Source organism: Theropithecus gelada, chromosome 7a (assembly GCF_003255815.1).
Source record: "Theropithecus gelada isolate Dixy chromosome 7a, Tgel_1.0, whole genome shotgun sequence".
NCBI lineage: Eukaryota > Metazoa > Chordata > Mammalia > Primates > Cercopithecidae > Theropithecus > Theropithecus gelada.
In genome coordinates this window covers 57,022,734-57,037,679 of record NC_037674.1, presented here as the reverse complement: position 1 = coordinate 57,037,679, position 14,946 = coordinate 57,022,734, and the positions used below count along the sequence as shown (strand labels likewise).

At 49.2% G+C, this 14,946-nt stretch overlaps 1 protein-coding gene across 3 annotated transcripts in view; it reads right to left on the bottom strand.

The window, feature by feature from the left end:
• CEMIP (cell migration inducing hyaluronidase 1) overlaps window positions 1–14,946 on the bottom strand; it is a 173,364-nt gene that overhangs the window by 19,803 nt on the left and 138,615 nt on the right. For all 3 annotated transcript variants that reach the window (XM_025390719.1, XM_025390720.1, XM_025390718.1), the window contains 8 exons: window positions 12,361–12,566; window positions 11,274–11,343; window positions 10,249–10,377; window positions 7,670–7,755; window positions 6,617–6,748; window positions 3,413–3,448; window positions 3,176–3,331; window positions 299–479 (listed from right to left, as the gene is read on the bottom strand). In XM_025390719.1, the coding sequence (XP_025246504.1) occupies window positions 299–479; window positions 3,176–3,331; window positions 3,413–3,448; window positions 6,617–6,748; window positions 7,670–7,755; window positions 10,249–10,377; window positions 11,274–11,343; window positions 12,361–12,566 (996 nt within the window). The remainder of the gene's footprint in view (window positions 1–298; window positions 480–3,175; window positions 3,332–3,412; window positions 3,449–6,616; window positions 6,749–7,669; window positions 7,756–10,248; window positions 10,378–11,273; window positions 11,344–12,360; window positions 12,567–14,946) is intronic.

Here is a 14,946-nt window from a genome sequence, read left to right as displayed (position 1 = left end):
CTTGGAGGAACAGCCTAGGAACCTCGATCCACACGTCGGGGTCCTCTGGAGGCTGGCCTGAGTTTTGAGCAGGGAGAGAGCAAGCGGGCATTTACCCAGACCTGATCTGTGGGGCAACCTACGCTTGTACTTTTCCAGTTTGGATGAAGAGCAAACTGGGACATGGCCCAGCCTAGTTGGAGGAGGCTTTTCAACCCCTGCGGTGGTGGCAATAGCTCAAACTCTGGGCCCCAGGGGACTTGTGAATCACCATCCAAAGTCTGGGTTTGCCGGGAGTCTGCCATGGCGCCTCACTCACCGGAACGTCCTCAAAGGCAATGCCGGTCACGTTGTTATGGGGGCAGCTCTGCCAGGCATTATTCAGGCGGAAGGCCAGGGCGCTGGTGTGCCGGCCCTCCAGGGCCACAAACTTTCGGAAAGTGCAGTTTTGGATGTTGATGGGGCCATCATAGAACTGAATTCCTCTAATCGGAAAATTCCTATGGAGTTAAGGAAGATGTCAGTCTAAATGTTGTCCATTCCTATGGAGTTAAGGAAGTAAGATGTCAGTCTAAACGCCATGTTGTTTGCCCCTTCTGAGGTGGATGGTAGCAGAGACTTCCTGGGTAAAACCATTCCTGATCCCCACCTCTAGCAACTCCCCCTTCCCCAGATCATTACTGATTCATTAATTAATGAATTATTAATTCATTAATTAATTTAAAGCATGTATAGACACACTAATTGTCAATGAATGACTGCCAGATGAATGGATGGATGGATGAATGGATGGATGAGTGAATGAATATCCATCTAGTTGCTGGTTTGGAGTTTGGAGAATGGTCCTGTATTTCAACATTTCCCCCAGTGTTTCCATTATATAAAGAGTCATTGGGTAAAGACTGTAAATACCACTGGAGCGTGCCAATAATATGTTTCTTGGGAAGGTAGAGCTGTTAGTCATTATCGCCTTAGCTTTAGTTGCTATAACAATTTAATCAGATTAAGACCCACATGAGTTTCTCCTCTGTGAGTAAGCCTTTCACATTGGCAGTGTGCTGGGTTTGGGAAACAGAGGAGAAAAGAACACAGAATGGAAGGTGATAAACATGTGATAAAAGTAATTGTAAGGCAACATTTTCAGCACCCCTAGAAGAAAGGGAGGTCCCACTGAAAAGCAAGACTGTGGACTGACAGAGAACCCCAAGAAGGCCCTGAGACCCAGAAGGAGGTAGGAAGCGGCCACAGGCTTGGACGTGGAGGTAGGAGAGACTGGACAAGAACTGGTGACTTAAAGATTTTGCCTTGGTCTAGCATGGAGTAGGTTGCTCAGACACACTTCTCCCATTGCCTCAGACTCCTGAGCAGAGCACAGGAAACAAGGGTCTGCGAGGTTGGCTGGGCTTCCTGGTGGCCCTTCTTGGGCCTGGCCCCAGTCTAGGCTTGCTCCTTCTCCAAACCCAACATGTATGCTTATGCTGGTGTCTCTATATCTGGGTCAAGCCCATTCTCTTCCACAGTAAATATAAAGAAGAAAAGATAGAAAGATGGAAAAAGAAGCAGAAAAAATACCTGCCCACAGGGAGAGACCATACTCCAGTTGTCCCTGATCTTCAACCCTGGGCTCCCTTCCTTTCCAATATGGTTCCTTGAGGAAGACCCTAGCCACAGCAGTCGTGGTAACAAGCCTTCAGCGGGCACCAAAGACTCCTTGCATTTCTATATTTTTATGTTTATAATTGATTAACATCATGACCTAGAATCCTGATTCTCATGGGGTGGCTCCATGCATTTTTTCATTTCACATATTTTAGAGACAGTCCATTTTTACTAGCTCTATACTTAGGTTTTACACTTCAGCCTGACCCAGCTCTATACAAGATGGATCAACCATGATGAGGACTGCAAGGTCTTAGGTTCCTACTTGCAGATGCAATTTGAGGAACATGCCTCAGTCTGATAGGTTTCCATAAACAGGATCACCTTTGGAAGTCATCAGAGCATTCTGGCCCTGGGAGGCTGCTAACTCTTGGCAAAGAAACCCTGAACGTGCAGATTCAGGGTCACTCATACAAATGCTGAAAGGGACTGATCCGTCACTCAGGTTAGACAGAAGGAAGGGCTTCTCCCACCTCGTGCTGAAGGAGATCATGATTTTGCCTTTGCAAAGTCTTTTCCATGTCCGCTTGGGTTGGAAGTTTTAGGTCAATGTGTATTTTGTGCCCTGGCTCTAGTAGTAGAAATTACATCTTCCTAGAGAAAGAGTAGAAAGCTCAGAAAGACAAGAAGGGCTGATCTTATCATCAGGCGCACAGGGACCACCATGCTGCTCACAGGCTCTGAACCTTGCTCTCTGGCTTAAATTCACACCTGAGCAGAAACACCAGCAGAAGAAGGGAGATTTCCTCACCACCGACCCAGCCTGTGGCTTTCCAAGGAATTGACTGAGTTCATTATCCCTGTTCGCTCATCAACCTTCCAAGTCACTCACTCACTCTCCACCCACCTGCTTATTGTCTGACCTTCATTTGAACTTCCCCAGCTGCAGAGCCCAGGACTCCTCAGGACAGTCCTGCTATTCTGTTGTTGAGCATATCTGATGTAAAAAGATCCATCCTTCTTGCAGTAAACTAACCCTAAGGACCCTTGTAGAATGAGTCTCATCCCCTATGTGCACAGCAGCTCTGAGAACATGCAACAATATCCCCCATGTTGTCCCCAAAGTGATGATCCTGTCTCCTGTTTGAAGACCCCAACCTGCATGTGACATGGCTTCAGCTTTTGTCACCCTCCTGGTTATTCTCCTTTAAGTGTGCTTTGGCCAGACTCTATCGCTCTCCCATCCTCAGGAGTGGATGCAACACTCCAAGTGAGTGTGCTGTCAGAGAAAAGGACTCATGATCCCTGATCCCAGACACTAAATTCCCATTAACGTAGCCCAGGAACACATTACGCATTTTGATGGCCACATTACCCTGTTGACTCATATTCCACACCATTTTTTGACTTCTCTCTCCCCATTCCAGATTTCATCCCTTAATTGTTAGTCTCAGTCAGCTCAATGATTCCTCTGGCTGGTAGAGGACACAAGAATTCAGAGTCAACAGGTAGAAACTACCCATTAAGTTTTTCCCTTCCAACACAGCCACTTAGGTGAAGCCACACAGAACAAGGAGCTACATGGTTGCAAACCTACTGGCCTATAGGGAGGGTCCTTCCACTATGGTCCAAGCCACCGGGGCCCCAGATCCTATTGTCCATCATTTCTGTCCCCACGTTGCCGCTCTCGCCAACAAACAAGCTGTTCTTTATCTCTTGCTTGGAGCCGTCATCATACGGGAAAGTTCCACCACTGTAGAGAGAAGATGTTTAAGGTGAGATGTCCAGAGACAAGATCCCACAGAGGTCCAAATATAATGACAGTTGCCCTTACCTGGCCAGGGTTAGGCCGATGCCATTGTCAGCAAACCTGTGGACAAGAGCAGATAGATAGTCAGAGCATGTCCTGGCTTCACATTCAGTGGAGTCGTGGAGAGAAGGACACTTCCCTGCCCTTGGAGTCAAACTGAATACCGTGCAGAGGAAGGAGTCTCTTTGTAAGCAGAGGTGTGCTCTGGGAGTTGTGGCTCTCCTGTTCTACACAGGAAGGGGATGTTCTGGGTCCCCTCCCACTCCAACTCTGACTCTAGAGAGAAAACAGTGACCTCTGTGGCTCTCCATGTTCAATGGCATTGAGAGCATGCAGACTGGGGTCCATGAGCCTCCCTCTCCAGCCCTATCCTCTGTGATTCCAGGACTTAGTTTGAGGTTGGATCAGGAGAACTTGAAGGGCCTTCCGCTCTCAGGACCAGCACCAGGGAAAGGTGGAGTATGTGAATGCACTTCTATTTTTTTTCTTTTACCATCTTCACTACTGTTTCAGCCATAGAGAGAGGCAACAATAGCTACTTTTCAAGTTTCCGGGAAGTCAGGCAGATGCTGGCCCTGAGAAGGGCAGGAAGTCATTTTGCAATTGCGCTGGAACCATCTCGTTAGCTCCTTTTCACCTCTGCCCTTTTTAGGGGTCAGATGAGCATGCTCCTGGGGGGTGTCTGATTGCGAGGGCCAAGGGACTACACAGAATCCAGAGCTGAGTCTTGGGTCCGTGCTACCATAGACTCTAGGGCCAAATACGGTGGCTGCCTTCACTTCCTGTGTCCCAGGGGTAGATTTAACTGGTCTCCATGCCTCTGCTCCTTCCACCTGTCCTGTCCACCCTACCAGGCTCATCTCAGAGTGCCATTCTCACCAACCTTTCTGCTCCCTAAAATTTCCATGGCTTTATATCCTTCATAGATCCAAGCTCAAGGGCCTGGTGAATCCACAACAGCTGCACCAGGCTGGTCCCGGTGGCCAGCATGCTCTCTAATTCCCAATGTACTTTTTCATACTCTGCTCACCCTCTTTCAGACACATGGACCTTTTTCTTTTTCTGAAGCACATTTAGTTCAAATGAATCATTCCAGTCCCATCATTAGGGCACCGTCTACCCCATTTATTTTCCAAAACTTCCTGAGTCTTGTCTCCCAGACCGCTCCATGGCTTTTTGTCATTGCTTCTGTCCCCCAGTGCTCGGCTCCTGGTCCCCTCATTCTTCCAATCCTTGAAGGGATCCCTATCTTCTGTCAGCCTCTATTGCACCAACGTTGTCCACGCATAGGACCACAGCCTTGGTGCCAGCCAGATCCTAGGCTACCTTGGAATGAGTCTGGTGGGAGATTAAAAGACACACCCACTTTGGCAGGAGGGGTCTTCGCAATTTTTCTTACTGCCCTAAATCTGGCATTCACCGTCTCTTTAGGGACCTAAACTCTGAAATGCCCACAACCAGAACCAAGAGATTTACCGAACTTAGGATATTGCAAAGAATTTTGGCATTGACACTATCTAGTTTCTCTTCAACCCAAGGCTTCCACCCACCTTCTGCATAGTGCCCCTCCCAAGGATGCTCTAGGGTCTGCTCTAGGGATAAGGAGCCTGGCAGCTTATCGTATAGACTAGTGTCTTATATGGTAGGAACGCTTTTCCTTCTCCAGAGCTGAAACCTGCTCCATGCCTATCACTTTTGCCTTCTAGAGCCAATCAGAACAACCCTGTCCCCTTCCCTAAATGCCCTTCAGAAACCCAGAATCAGCTCTCTTCTTTCCCGTCCCTTCTTCTTAAAACGAATGACTTCTTTTCTTGCAAAATGAAGGCCCTTCGGCCTGGCAAAGTGACTCACGCCTGTAATCCCAGCACTTTGGGAGGCCAAGGCGGGCAAATCACAAGGTCAGGAGTTTGAGACCAGCCTGACCAATGTGGTGAAACCCCATCTCTACTAAAAATACAAAAATTAGCTGGGCGTGGTGTCGCATGCCTGTAATCCCAGTAACTCGGGAGGCTGAAGCAGGAGAATTGCTTGAACCCAGGAAGCGGAGGTTGCAGTGAGCTGAGATTACACCATTGCACTCCAGCCTGGGTGACTCATCACAGATGAGAGTGAGACTCCATCTCCAAAAAAAAAAAAGGCCCCCTCAGTCTCTCTGCCTCTGTTTTTAGGTTTTGTTTTTTTGACTTTTTAAAAAAAAATTTTATTTTTTATTTTTGGCCACTCCCTGCTGCCATTCTATGCCCCTGCCTGGCTGGGAGACCCGAAAGCCTTTGCACCTCCCCTTCTTTGTCTCTCATGCATCTTCCTGGGGCTCCGTTGCTAAGTCAGTTTCTCCCCAGATCTCTGCATATCTGAGCAGCCTTTCTCTCCCTCCCTCTCTCTCTTCTCTCTCTGTCAATGCTGTGTCTCTGCTTTTCTCCTCACATACTTTTCAATTTATCTTGTTCCCTTTCACCTTTATTTCTCCTTTACTTGGTCACAATAAAATAGAGAAATATGTTTATTTCCTAATAGGGTTTCTGATTTCCCATTTTTAACACAAAAGGCAGACAAGGAGACATTTCACAATACTCCCTGGAAACAAATCCCAGCTCTGCTGACTGTGCCTTCTGGATCTTGTCCAGCATGTGCCAGTCACTTATATAGGGACTTCATATGAGAGCTCAGCGTTCCCTGCCTTTTTCATTTGAGTCTTGGAGTCCAGTGAACTGTAGCTCCAAGTTCCAGTTCAAACACTAGCTAACTGCATGACCTTGGGAAATTCACTAAACTGAAACTCAGTTTATCATCTCTAAAATGGAGATTGTAATTTATATGTTTGAGAAACATGGTAAGAAAGAAATGCAACTAAGGCTTCCACACAGTAAGTGCCCAGAATATTCTGGCTTCTTTCTTCTTCCCTCCCTTAGCTGATGGGCCGTGTGACCTTGAGAGAGCCAAGACCAATGACTATTTGGAAGCAAATCATAACCCGCAGCACCTGGCACTGTGGGCTGAAGCCAATATGCTGCTTTTAGGTTTTGCTTTTTCTGATTTTTTCTTTGTTGTTGCTGTTTTTTGGCCACTGCCTGCTACCATTCTATGCCCCTGCCTGGCTGGGGGACCAGAAGGCCAAACGTCAGTATGTCTGGCTTCCCCTCTCTGTTTTGCTCTCCTCTCTCTGTGGGGGGCTGAGGGAAGACGCGCCATGCGCCCTTTGTGCCAAAGCCACACGCCGCTCTGACTCACCGGCAGCTGTCCAGCCACACATCCCCGCCGCGCAGCCAGGCCCCGTGGTCCTGGTTCTTGTAGGCAGTGAAGTGCCTGATGATGGCTGGCTCCCGAGGCTTCAGCGGGTCAGCATCCTGGTGAGGGCTATATCTGCAGCACACCATGGGGAGGGCACAGGTGGTGGTTTTGGGGGCACACCTCTGCTTCTGGGCTCTGTAAGCCTCTCTCTACTCACAGTGCCCAGGAAGGCACTGACTAAACAGAAACCCATTTGCATTGCCTGGGCTCTGGAATGAACTTTCTGAGTTCATCACAGAAGCAAGAGGTCACTCCTCCATCAGCCCATGCAGGCTCCTCACATACTGAAGAACCTGCCCCCAAGCGGGTCAAAGCACAGAGGAAAGTTCAGACAGCCATTCCCACAAGGGCATGCGACATAGTCCTCGTGGCCCAGGAGAAGAGTCTGGAGATACCCAGCTCTCGCACTAACTGGCAGGTCACCTTGAACTAGTGCCTTTTCTGAGCACTTCTTAGCTACAAAACGGAGTGGACTATCATGTTACCATGTTACCCACTTTTGATGGAGAGCAAGCAACTTGTCTCTTTAAAGGAGATTGGTTTTGCTAATTACCTTGAGGTTTTTAAAGCACCTTTTAAAAGTTGCCCCTGGCTTTCAACTGAACAGTAGGTTTATTTATAGGCATGACCTGCATGTTCTTTCCCATTAAATTGATGGTAAAATTCTTCCCTTCTATTCTCTTCATCTTTTCATCCTGGCCCAACCTACTGTGGCCCTGCTCATTTCTGCTGACTTACCAGCTATTCACTTTGCTGAGGGATCTAGAAACCTCTGGGAATTTCTATCTTCCTTTGGCTACTGGAGCTGGAATCCTAATTCAGACTTTACTCTGCTCAGGTTTTCACCATTATACCCCCAGCAAATAGCTCAATGCCCAGCACAAAGCAAGGGCTCAACAGATGCTCAGGGAATGAATGAGTGATTGAAGGAGGGGGAGGCAGGAACTGGAGTGCAAGGTCACCATGGACTGTGTCTTCCCAATGGCTGATTACCTGGCAGAGATGATCGAGAGGAAGGGCCGCTTGTCCTTGGCAGAGGCCTCAGTGGTTTTGACTCCGTTGTCTATGATCATGCCAGCCTGCAGGGAAGAGATATTCAGGGACACATTAACTTCTACTGTGGGCTAAAGGCATCTTCCCACACTCAGCCTCACTGCATACTTCTGAATGCTCCGGGAAAACCGGCTCTGTTCTCAGGCTGCATCAACAGAAGTAGAGGATCTACAGTAAGGTAGGTGAAGATGCTGCCTTATTCTGCATTGCTCAGACCAAATCTGGAATATTTGACCTCTTTGAGGAGCATATGTGGAAAGTGAGGTCTAGAGAGATTATATATCTTGTCCAAGGCCAAATGGCAAAGTCCATGTGCAGAACCCATACTGCTTTGGACAGCCCAGGCCCCAAGTCAAGAACAACAGGTGTACACTCGGAGGAAATTTATCTGCTGTGATTTAAAGCAAATGCTGAACCTAAGTCCCATCTTTACCTTGGACAGGGGACAGTGACCTTCCCACAGTCTCATTTTAGCTCCTGTCTGTCTTGAAGACAGAATCTGGCTTTCTTGTTTGACTCTAAATATGTGCACTTTGTCAGCCATGGGGTAGGGAGAAATCAAGGCAGCTGAGTGATGCTGCCCAGGGAGGCCACCATTCAGTCTTCATTCCTTTCTGGATTCTCTTGGCCTCTTGTGAATGCTCAAACTCAGATTTCTCTTCTTTAGATAACTGGAGGGCACTGTGGTCATGTCATTCTCCCTCTGGCTTATAATTCAGCAGCAGTGATGTGAGTCAGATGATGTGGGGTTGACTCACAGCTCTACTCCCACTAACTGACTGGGCAAGCCCCTTCACCTCCTCAGTGATATCATCTGCAAAATGCGCTAGTAACACCTATGTCACAGGATGGTTATGAGGACCCAATAAGAGACCCCAGGTGAAGCCTCCTGGAACAGGTCCCTCTCACTGTGGATGTAGGGTCAAGGCTTACTGGGCATGAACACCAAGGGCGGGACCTCCTCCTTAGCTTAGATAATTGAATCATCCAGCTGGAGGCTCCTCTTCACTCCTTCCCTCCCTGCCTCAGAGAATGACACCTGCCACCTTCCTCAAGACCCACCCCCGCCCCACCCATAAGCCCTTGCATGCCTGCTTGTTAGAAACCATTCACCTGCATGCACTCCTCCCCTTTCCAGCCTCTCCACACCTGCTAGGTTCTATGTGGCCCACCTCTCTTCTCATGAAGCCTTCCCAAGGGGTGGGAGTGGGGGGTTTCTTGACAAGCAGCCAACACATTCTCTCCACTGTTGCCCCTGCCACCAACAGCAGCATGCCCCCTGCACCTGCCTTTGTATGGAGACAGCTCTCTGAGGGCCATGTCAGCCTCTAAAATGCCCTCTCTGATACCCTGCACTAATTCTCCTCTGTCAAGGTGAGACTGTTGTCCTCCACACCTCTGCTCACTGCTCGATGACACTACCCTCTTTCCTAGTTCCTGGGATATGACACTGCCTGGGGACTCTTCTTCTCTTTCTGCCATTCCACTCTGCAACTGCTCACCCCTTGCCCCACCCTGCAATTGCTCGCCCCTTGCCCCACCCCATCTCCTAGGTGTAAGCACAGATCTATTCTGAGACTGTATCTCTTCATTTTGGTCTTCTCTCTGGTTGGGCTTTTACAAATCTTTTTACTTTTTGACTCTGCATGTATCCATTTCCTTTGAGGAACATCAATTTTTCTTCATTGGTATCATTAGGGATTGGACCAGAACACCAGCCTAGGCATTTGGGAGTCTGCCTGTGCACTGCCCTGGCATCCTTGAGACCACCTCTGCCCCCACAAACAGCGTCTCTGGTCTCAGCCATGCTCCAAGCTCCATTCCTATGCCCCACGACTCTGGTCTTGACTGCTGTCCTTACTGGGAGGTCCTTGACAGACTTGAGATCCCAGTCATCTTGGTATGCCCTCTGTCCCCCAGTGCCTAGCTTGGTGCTGGACACAAAAGCAGGTGCTTAGGACATATTGATGTGCAAATGAAGATGACTGAGGACTTTGTGTCCCACCTGCCCACTTAGCTCCGTACAGATGCAGCAACCCATTCATTTCCCAAGAAACAAGACAAGAGCAAACAGCAAAGAGGATGCCAATGCTGCCTCCACCTTCCTTCAGAGCCACATCTTGATTTCCTTCAGCTTATGGATCAGGCCTAACTTTTCATGGTTGAGACTACACCCAGACCCGCCAAGTGAACTGCAAACCAAATTCAGGTGCCCAGCTCAGAAGCCACCAAGAGAAGCTCTCCCCCCGTCAGCATGAGTGAAGAAACAACTTGTTCCTTTTGGCTCTGGCCATATGCTAAGTCCATGCCCGTGCAGGAACCACCACAGGAGATTTGTGTGAAGAATGTGGCCAATGGCCTGGGAGGCCTCACAAGGCTGCTCCATTTTCTTCGAGACCAGCGTTAAGAATGCAGTTGTTCCCAGCTGTCGCCAACTGGTTGTCCCGGCTTTAATCATCTGCAGGCCTGGGAAGGGGACCGAGAGGCTGGCCAGAGAGGCGCAGTCTGGAAAGACTTACCCGGTAGTTGGAATGTGCTCGGTTGTTATAGAATTTTCCCAGTGGAATGTGCTCTGAATAACCTGGGGAGTACATTCCCACAGAGGGGCCCGTTGGTACGTGGTGAAAAATAAACCAAAATCCAGTTTCCTGTTGGGGAAGCACAGAAGGGAAAAGCCACAGTGTTCAGCCTCAGAGAGCTCCTGGGCAAGGTGGCCACGCAGCCCACGCTGGAGGTGGGTCTAGTATCTAGTGCCGTCACCCACACCAGCCCTCAATGCCTACCCCCAACACACCTCCGTGTGGTCCAGTCTGGAGGGAAAACAGTGACAAGTAGAGCCCACCATGAGAGCTGAAGCCCGTCATGGGTTCCTACTCTATCAGACATGGCTCGGAACTGTTGCATTTCAATCTCTGTGGGCTTAAACTCCTCTTCCTGACACACAGGGGGATTTCGTTGTCTGCTTTCCCCTTCATTCTACAGATAAGGAAGCTAAGTTCCAGGTCAAGGTCAGGGTCCCAAGGAAGGCCAGAAGCATGAATGGGTGGGTGACAGCAGGGCTGTGTGGATGGAATGCTGTGGCCGCCACCTCCCAGCTGTGTGTGTGCCCCTGGGCATGTCAGCTCTCCTAGCCTTAGCTTCCTCCCCTATCAGATAGGGATAATAATAGTACCTGCGTCACTGGGTTCTTATAAAAATCAAATTATGTGAACTTACAACACTGATACGTCAGGTACCTTTCTAAGCTAAAATCATGGCATTCTAATATGATTTATTATACATAAAGCATTCAGTGTTCACTAACTATGGTCACCAGTGTATTATGAAGTGACAGGGCTGTCCTTTAAAACCAAGTCCAAAGGACACCCCCTGCCCTACCACCCCCAGTCTGTTGTTTTCCTCTTCACTGTAGCTAAGCCTGTCTGCATGGATATCTGGGCTTGGGGCTCAGAGCACAGATACTTCAAGGTAAGCCTCAGGGGCTGTCTCCCAGACTCCAGTCCCTACCCTCACTTTCTGCCAAAGAAGGGATACTTCTGCTCACCTCAGATCCTGCAGCAGCACAGTTTATGAGGTTGTTGTTGGGATTGGCCATCCAGAAGGTGGACACAGCACTGCAGGGAGGGCAGAGATACCTGAAGTCAGATAAAGGCCACCAGGGGTCATCCTGCCACACGGCAGGTGCAGGTCAGGCACTCTGATATTGGCCTGAGAGTCTCTTTTTTTTTATTATTTTTTTGAGACAGAGTCTCGCTCTGTCACCCAGGCTGGAGTGCAGTGGTGCAATCTCAGCTCACTGCAACCTCCATCTCCCAGGTTCACGCAATTCTGCTTCAGCCTCCCAAGTAGCTGGGACCACAGGCACCTGCCACCACGCCCGGCTGATTTTGTTTTTTTGTATTTTTAGTAGAGACGGGGTTTCACTGTGTCAGCCAGGATGGTCTCAATCTCCTGACTTCGTGACCCGCCCACCTCGGCCTCCCAAAGTGCTGGGAGGCCTGAGAGTCTCTTATCAGAGATCTGAGAAATAATTGACTTATTCTGAAACCCAGTTTTCTAATTAAAGTGTGGTGCTCGTTTAAGCACTTAAAATGTTCAGAAATTTAAAAAAGCATGAGTCTTGAAAATAGAAGCAGTGTGCAAGTGATGTCTGAGATTGGCTCTAAAATACTTGTAGGTCAGAAGAACCCAGGAAAGTAGTCCTTTCTAAGAGAGGGGCGCTGCACTTGGAAGGCTTACTGCAGAGAGATATCACCCCGTCTCTGTGTGTCTCTCTCTCCATATCTAGAAAAGGGTCCGTGTGGTTGGGGCCTCCGTGGCAGCTGAGGTGACAGCCACTTCCTCTCATCAAAGGGCACTGTGTGGATAAAGAGAAGCCCCACAGATGAGAACAGGGGTCCTCTTTGGACAAGAAAAATGCACATGAGGCAAACTGAGAAGGGAGAAGAGAGAAGACACCCTCCCACCTGCTCTGCAGGAAGCTGGAGCAGTAGGTGGTTAAGGGCTGTGAGGCCCAAGCTGCTCAGAGCCCCAAAGTGCAGAAGTCTGGTGCTGGGCTGAGCTGAGTGAACACATGCTCACACATGCACACCCCTTCCCCCCAGCACACAGAGAGGGGTCCAGGCACTTACTTGCAGTCTTGCCTGGGCTTGGGGATGTACCCCGGATAGGAGTCCTCTGTGATCATCTTGCACATCTTGCTGTCACGGTCTGAGGGGAGGAGGGTTCCGGACTTGACAAGGAGGCCAAGACAGTGGTCAAAAGTGTTGCGTTCCTCTGGCCCATCTTCCGTGAAGAAGCAGTGGCCCAAAGAGTTATAGCCCACAACGTCCTTGGTCTGCCCGGGTCAAGACAGGGATGTTTCACCAAGCATCCAGTTATTCATGTGCCCATTCATTCATTCAGTAAACACTAAATAGTCTCATGTGCTCATTCATTCATTCAACAAACACTAAATAGTCTCAGCCATACACTGGGCCCTGGGAGGAGCATTGGGGGTTTGGAGATGAATAGGACACAAGTGATAGGCCTGGGGAAAGTGGGACATGGGGTGGGATGGTGACTTTTTTTTTTTTTTTTTTTTTGAGATGCAGTCTCGCTCTGTTGCCCAGACTGGAGTGCAGTGGTGCAATCTTGGCTCACTGCAAGCTCTGCCTCCAGGGTTCAAGCGATTCTCCTGCCTCAGCCTCCTGAGTAGCTGGGAATATAGGCGTGTGCCACCACATCCAGCTAATTTTTTATGTGTTTTTAGTAGAGACCCGGTTTCACCATGTTGGCCAAGCTGGTCTCAATCTCCTGATTCGTGGTCCACCTGCCTTGGGTACCCAAAGTGCTGGGATTACAGGCAAGAGCCACTGCGCTGTGCCAGGGATGGTGACTTTTAAAAGCCCTTTCCAGCTGGAGGAGTTGGGGGTGGTGAGGCTCTATAGGGTAGGAAAGGGGGCAAGATATCATACGTGAGAAGGTGAATCCAAGAGGAGGCCATGGGCTGGGCCATGCGCACCCACTTCGATGGAGCACACAGCTGAGTGCCCTGCGTACAAGGACTTACCATGGAGGGACTCCACAGAGGAGATCCCACTGAGGAAGGGTGGACGAGGGAACTTCATCTAGGAGCAGCACCTGAGCTGGGGCAGGTGTGCTTTTTATTAAGACCAGTATAGATTCTCCTTATTGTACCCTCACCCAGAAATCCAAGCCAGCTTGTTAGCCCAAGACGCATATCAAGCCACATGTGCAACACCTGGGTTCAGAACTAGAAAGGGCTGCAAACTCCAGCTCTTTGGTTTCCTTTTTGGAATACACAGTTAGTGGGGAAAGCAGAAAGAATATTTGCATGGATATTGAGATACCAGGGATGTAGTTTCAGCAGCACATCCAAGCAGCGTGGGGATCTCAGACAAGACTCCTATCTTCACTTCAGTCACTTTTTTTCCACCGCAAAAATGAAGGACTTGAATTCCATGATCTCTGAAGCCCCTTCTGGGTCTGAATCTCTAAACTCATCAATCTCAGAACTCAGGTCTTCAGAGGGCCTCTAGCCTGGGCCCCACCTCCCTGTCCAATCCCAGACTCTGTTCCTAAGCATAACTGGCAAACAGGTACCCTACTTCTGCTCAGACACTCCAGAGAGATGCTTACTTCCTTGCAAGGTGGCCTGTTACACAGTGGGGCAATGGCGAGAAATGCCTCCCTTATCTTACACTCTTCATCCCTACCCCTGGGTACAGACTGCCCAATGATGTCATCCACCAAGGGAGTTCCTGCTTCCTGATGACATCAATTCAACACATACCTATTCAGTACCTGCCACCATGCCATCACCGGAAAATCCACATACCAACCAGCAACAACCCTCCACCTCCCACCCCTGGCACTGTGAACATTTCGAGAGGCTGTCCTATGCATTGCAGGATGTTTAGCAGCCTCCCTGGTCTCTACCTACTAGATGCCAGGAAAACCTCTTCAGTTGTGACAACCAAAAATGTCTCCAGACATTCATTGCCAAATATTCCATTGGGTAGAAGGGAGGAAGGGTGACAGAATCATCCCTGATTGAGAGGCCCTGATGTAGACACCACAGTTCCTTCCAGGCTTTTTTTTTTTTTTTTTGAGACAAGGTCTGGCTCTGTTGCCCAGGCTGGAGTGCAGTGGTGTGATCTCGGCTCACTACAACCTCTGCCACCTGGGCTCAAACCATTCTCCCACCTCAGTCCCCCGGGGAGCTGGGACTACAAGTGTACGCCACCACGAATGACTAATTTTTGTATTTTTGGTGGAGATGGGCTTTCACCATGTTGCCCAGGGTGGTCTCAAACTCCTGGGCTCAAGCAATCCTTCTGCCTTGGCCTCCCAAAGTGCTAGGATTACAGGCGTGAGCCACTGCACCTGGCCCAGGGTCTTTCATATAATAGCCGCCTACTCCCCAACTCCCAGGCAGCCATCCTTTAAAAGCATCCTCAAACCACACTCCATATCCCAGCACTGGACTGGCCTCTTATACCTTTTAATCTTGCTGAAATCTCACACCATCCTCTATTCAATTTTTATTTTTTTTAGAGATGAGGAAAACGAGACTCAGAGAAGGTAAGTGATTTGCCAAAGGTCACATAAGCCATATGTAGAAGGTCAAGGCTAGAAGCATGGTTTTCTGTGTCCTCACTCCATAAGGGAGAACCCAACATACATGTAGCTCTGTTCCAGGCAGGCTCTCTGTT